Source organism: Lathyrus oleraceus, chromosome 3 (assembly GCF_024323335.1).
Source record: "Lathyrus oleraceus cultivar Zhongwan6 chromosome 3, CAAS_Psat_ZW6_1.0, whole genome shotgun sequence".
Classification (NCBI taxonomy): Eukaryota; Viridiplantae; Streptophyta; class Magnoliopsida; order Fabales; family Fabaceae; genus Lathyrus; species Lathyrus oleraceus.
In genome coordinates this window covers 111,514,017-111,520,611 of record NC_066581.1, presented here as the reverse complement: position 1 = coordinate 111,520,611, position 6,595 = coordinate 111,514,017, and the positions used below count along the sequence as shown (strand labels likewise).

The window sequence follows — 6,595 nt, the reverse complement described above, 5'->3', positions numbered from 1 at the left end:
AAGTGAAACCCTAACTTTTCTCGCTTTATCCCAATCTTTCAAAATTCCATCATAACTTTACAAAACTCCAACATAACATCTCCAACTAGTATGAATCAAGAAAAGATATCACGAAACAAGTAACTAACTCATATCTCTGTCTTCATTTTCCATGAATCTTTTCAACGAATGATACATATGTGAAATATTTCAGGAGTTATAAACAGGGTTTAATATTTTTCTTATTGTTGTTGTTCATAATATTTATTTTATTTTTCTTGTTTTTTTGTTCAAAATACACGTGAAACATTTGCTTTCGTCCAACATAGGGTTTATTATTGTTAAGATGGGTTGGTATTATATAGTTGTTTTTGTTGAGATAAGTAAAGTGTTTAAGTTATTGTTGAGGTATGTTTTTGTTTTGTTAAAGTTAGTTTCTATTAATGTTAAGGTATATTTTGTTTGTGTTATTGTAAAAAAAACTTTTAGGTATGTTGTTGTTTTGTTAAAGAATGTTTATATTTTTGCTAAGGAACGTTGTTGTATTTTTTAGTTGAGGTATGTAGTTGTATTTTGTTGAGGTATGTTGTTTGTTTTATTTTATATATTTTTGTTGAAATATGTTAATGTTTTTGTTGAGGTATGTTGATAATGTTATGGTTGAGGTATGTTGATAAATGTTGTTATTTGTGTTATTCTATTGTGTGTTGGAATAGGTATGTTATTGTTTATGTAAATGTTAATGTTATTACTTGTATATTGCAGCTTTCATTTTGTTCAGTTAACATGTCCTAGAAGATGAGTTTATTGTATCGTATGATATTTGAGTGTTTTATCAAACCCTTATTGAATATATAATCTTTCAAATTGAATTAGAAAATAATAATATGAAAAATTAAGTTATGTTAGAATATAACAACTTACATTGATCAATGTTTTACGAGCTTTCGACAACCCATTATCCGCGTCTCGCTCTTTTACGGTTATAATTTGGTTCAAAACTTCTAACTTTTCAATAAACACTTCCTTTTTTACTAGTTAATTTTGAAAAGTTTCTAATACTTTCTAAAATGAACTAGTAGTGAAGGAAGTCTTGGTTGAATAATTAGAAGCTATGAACCAAATACTAATTGTGAAAGAGTAAGATGCGGATAACTTGTTCTTTTAATATAACTCAATTTTTCACATAATATTAATTTCTAAATCAAGTTGAAAGGTTATATGTTTATTAAGCAATTGGTAAAATAAGCATTTCACATAAACTATAATAAATTCAAGTGAACATACCAGCATCACGGTTGGAAGGTTGACCCGTGGTGAAAAGTTGTACGCTAAGTATTTCATTATGATTGGAACGTTCAACTGTGGAGACCAGTTGGAATGTTCGACCAACTTCTTCTAGACGAAGACCTGCATCTTCATGAATGACACAAAGAACATCTGATATAATTCAGCATCGAGTTTTGCAGAACCATCCTTATCCTTAGGCTCACATATTTATTCCTCCAAGAAGCTAATCTCTTAAAGACTAATTTCAAAAGAGGATCTTAAATCCCTTTTTTCTTCGTGTTCGCACCCACAAGAAACCCTAAATACTTAAAAGAGAAAGGTACTCATTCTGTAATGTAAATATTCTTCATCCCGATCCAAAAAAGGTCTACACGCATTAACGTCAAACCAACAACTCTTAGCAAATTTTACTTTTAAGTTCAAGACAAACTAAGAGCTTTTGAGAAACGTCTTTATGGTCAAACGATTCTCAATCGACGAAACTCCCACCAACACCGTATCATCAAGATAGTGAATATGAGATACCTCTAATCCATCAAATCCTACCTTAAAATCTTCACAAAAAAAAACATACCAAAACCACTTTTTTTTAGAAAGCGCTCAAACTCTCTACAATTAGAAGAAAGAGGCGGCCTCCATGCTTAAGACTCTTTTGGATACTAAACTTAATTATATTCGATCAATAGAGTACAACTTGAAAATATAATTTACACTAACCAAAATGGTTATTTAAATATTAACACATTACATTACATGATAATATATACGCATTACATACTAAGGTGCACTATATCAGCAAACCTTAATTAACATAGAAGATACCTAGTTAATGTACATAAAAAGAAATAAACGAACAAAAGAAACAAAGAAAGGCACACTTCAACTTTCACAGACACACACACATTTCCTCATGTCTAAGCAAAGCCTAGCTCTATGTGAGAGTTCTCTCATATTTAATTATACATCTTACCTTTCCATTATTACTATATTTTATCATCCATTCATGTCATTTATACACATCTTATGGAAAAAAAGGATAACTCCAAAGGTTCGGATCATCACAGACATAACTTTCTGGTGTATCATCGTATTCGTTACTCGCAAAGTCGAAACGAGGAGGACTAAGTAGCATTCCTTCCGCCATATTAGCCAAAACATTAGGCATATCAAAGATCAAATCCTCATCCATAAATTCATTAACATTATAACTATTCTCATTCTCACCAACTGAAAAAAAATCTTGTTGAGTCGCCATTGCTGCATGGTTCCTATCATTTCCATCATTAATATTCACAAGTGCATCCTCTGCTGCGCCTATGGCGGCTGCAGCACTAGCTGCAGCCGTCTGAATATCGCGGGCAGAGGAAGAAGCAGGAACAGGTAAAGAAGAGGAAGAGTTAGGGAAATTCAGTTCTGCATTTTTACCCTTAAGAGCAAGAGCAGCTACATCATAAGCAATAGCTGCCATCTCAGGTGTTGGAAATGTTCCTAACCAAATCCTGTTAGGTTTTTTCGGTTCACGAATTTCAGACACCCATTTTCCGTTATTTCTACGCCTCACTCCACGGTACACCGGATGACGGCCGGTCGAAGCTTTGCCCGACGACGACGATGCATGAGTAGTCGTGTTTTCAGGCATGGTGATGTTGTTGTGTATGTATTTTTAGTAAAGAGAATCAGTGACAGTTGGTAGTTGAAGAAAACGGTTGAAGCCATCTATTTATATGTCGATGATTTTGGATATTTTTGAGGGGGGAAATATGATAGCTGGAGAAGGATTTGAAAGCTGAGAGATGAAAGTGCAAACCAGTTATGGTGTGTGAAGGATTTAGGGTGTAGACAGCTTGGTATGTTTGATATCTGGGTTGGAGCCGCGTTTTGTAATTCACAAGATCGAAAATAGAAAAGGAAAATTTTGTTCTATCAATAGTGATATTGCACTTTGTTTTTGTTGTGCACTGATATATATACACTATCACTAACACTGATAACACTCCATTTTGTTTTTTCTTTTCTCTTATATTCTTTTTATGATTATTATGGAAAAACGTAGATTAAACGTGGAAAACTACTAGTGGCAAAATTTCATCAAATGATGTTTTTTTATTTTTTATTTTGTTCTAATTAGGTAGGGTTTTGTGCTTGTTGTTGGTGATGTAGCAACTGATGTTGATTCTGAGGACTATACGTAGTTTCACTTCGTAAGCATAAGTGGGCAACTCATAGCTTTTTAGTTTCTAAATCATATTATACTATTTTTTTTATTACTACAAAGAGGGCTTAAAGTTCAAGAAGAGAAAGAAACTACACTACACCATTTCTAGGACTTCAATTATATTATATTATGTTATATAGTATATACCGTATAAATATATGTTCGACGGTACACATTTTTTATATGTTTTTTATTTAAAAAATAATTCTTTTAAATATGGAGACATATTTTTATAACACAAATATATAATTAGTTAATAGCAAACCAGAATAATAATTTTATAATTGAAAAGGAAACAAAGATCACCAACATTGCTCAAGAACAACATACCTGACCAATGTTGAGGTAAAGAAAAAAAATACTAGAGTTAATCAATTAAAATAAAACGAAAAGAACAAAATCAGACAAACTAATCAATATAGTGATCTACTCTGAAGTCACAAGTGCATTGAATCTCTGGAGAAAGCAAGTTAGAGGGAGGTAGACACAACCACACGCACAAACAAAATGAGAAAAACTTGTCACCCATAGCACTCCTAAATACCTAACCACTCGAGCGAGTTAGGCTCTCAGTCTAACAATGAAAAGAACAAACTTGGAACATGAACATAGACCTACATCCACACCAGGATGCTACACGTAGATATCCAGTGATTTTCCGATAAGCTTTCCCCCAAAAAAAAGTTTTTTAATGCATTTTTCAACTAGTCTAGACCATATGATGACAAATCGAAACCAAAACTAAAGACTCCTTTTTTCCCTGACTTAGACCTTGAAACATCTCAAATACCATACTATGAGATAAACACCTCTCCTCCAATGAGACACCCTACTAATACTCCCTACCATATAAGATAGAGATAGCGGTAAATTCATGATCATCAAGCTATGGATAAGATAGAGATCAAATAACAAGAGTCGCCACCGCACTTTTATTGTTTCCAACGGAAAAGGGAAAAAGTATGAACAAAACCCAATAGTAAGAAGTTTTCGAATAAAAACTAATAAAATGTCAGAGATCACAGGTAAGGGGGTTGGTTACACAGAGGGAAGGTGTTAGCACCCAAAGTGTCCTAGGTACTCCTAGGGAGCCCTTTTTGTGTGCCCATGTATTTGGTACAAAATGATGTTTACAAACAAATAGAATGGGGGGATGAGAAAAGAATTCATTAATTATATTTTTGTGTTTGGAAAGACCTTTGGTCTTATGCCTACGTACCAACATAAAAATGAGGGATCAAAACCTCGTAGTTCGTGATACAAATTTCAAAGTAGATGCATTGCTTTTAAAAGAAATTAAGTTTGAAAGGCACAAAGGCCTAAAAATGGTTTGAATGAGTTAGTTCTTTTTGGCTTTTTGAAAGTTTAAGTCAAGTATTGTTAAGTTTATTTACAAATTTGATTTAAGAAAAGAAGTTTGAAAATGCAATGACATAAGGCCAAAGTTTCTATCTTTTTTGCAAATTGGTCAAAGTTTGGAACAAAATAAGTTTAATCAAAGAAGATTTTCAAAAGGGAGGGAGAGATTTTGAAATTAAAGAAATGGGGAGAAGATGAAGAGACTAATCCTATCCGCAAAATTAAAAGTTAAGAGTTGAAAAGATCTGACCAAATGGGTAGCAATCCAATAGACAAGAATGTCAATAGAAACCCGGAATTCCCTTGGACATTTAAAAGCAAGCAACACACAAATGCACAATTATATTATCTTGATGAGCAAAGACATCAAATAAAGATAGCCACATCCAAGCTTTATCCAATCCATGATCTTCTCCAAAATTAGCCCATGTAGTAGATGAATTCCACAAGTCACAGGTTCAAAATAGCAGTTTCACAATGATCATGTTGCAGATGAACTCAGAGGGATCTTGAATGATGTGTTAGATGAAGTTTCAAATTGCAAGCACTTGGTTTCTCAATAAGTTGGCATTGGCCAAGTCCTTTAGCATAGGAATGTTGCCTAAGTTCTAAGTCCATTTGTCCAAGATCAAGCCAACAGTCCACACAAAAGTTTTTTAGGGTTTTTTTGTTGTAATTATGTACATTAATGGTCAAAGACCATACAAACAAGCAAAGTATACACAAACAAGATATATCACATAATATGGTCCAAGTGGACAAAGTGAAAATTGCCTTAACATAAACAATTAGAATGATATGAACAATGGCAAATGAATAAAGGCAAGAATTAAATGAATTAAAATAAATGGCTTGAAATTAAAAGTTAGTTGTTAATGAGTTAGAAGTTAGTATTGTTTTGCTTTTGCTTTTCATTTTAAGACATTCTTTGGAGAACACTCAACCCACTTATCACAAGCATGGATCCTTGAGCCAAGACATCTTCCAAAGGAAGGAAAAAAGGCAAAGTTTCCACACAATACCATGAAAGAGGGGAGACTTACAATCTCACTAACTAGAATGCTATGCCTTTTGTGTCACAAACTTAACGCTATGTTAAGCAATCGTAATTGGACTTATGTAGAAGTCACAACTATTTGAGGTCAGGCAATAGAATTTTGGTGTTAATGCATGTTTGAGACATAGTATAATGGACTATGCTCATGAAACATATCACACACAAAAAGAATATGCAAAAGGTGTGGCCTAATATCATCCATACTCGTGTTAATTTTTCAATCAACTAGCTTTAGGACTTTGAGATATCATAGGCCAAATGAGATGAATGCATAAAGAAGGGGAAGGAGATGAAGAGGGAGGAGAATGGGTCAAAACTCAAATTGATCAAAGGAGGACTTTCACCAAATTAATATCATCCATTCATTTTAGGAGATGGAATGTACATTCCATCAATCCTCTAAATCCAATGATATTAACTTGACAAAGTCAAATCAACCTTGACCAAGGCCCAACAACAAGAGTCAAACACAAACAAGTCATCACAATTGGTCAACAAAATTATTTGGCATTTATTCCAATTAAAAAAATTAAAATAAGGTATTTAAATTAAATATGGTTTGTCAAATTCCTAAAACCTCATCAAAACACCAAAGAAATGGCCATGAGATTTATCATAGGTCAAACAAGGTCAAAGGACCTTTGAGAAAAAATTTCAGAATTTTTAAAGACTTAAAAGTATTTTTAAACAATTAA

General features: G+C 32.9%; 1 protein-coding gene across 1 annotated transcript; it reads right to left on the bottom strand.

Moving 5' to 3' along the window:
- Window positions 1-1,982: 1,982 nt before the first annotated feature.
- LOC127128970 (ethylene-responsive transcription factor ERF024) lies at window positions 1,983-3,188 on the bottom strand. Its single transcript, XM_051058314.1, has one exon. It carries the CDS (start codon window positions 2,906-2,908, stop codon window positions 2,291-2,293), a length of 618 nt encoding a protein of 205 aa, XP_050914271.1. The 5' UTR covers window positions 2,909-3,188; the 3' UTR covers window positions 1,983-2,290.
- Window positions 3,189-6,595: the final 3,407 nt, after the last annotated feature.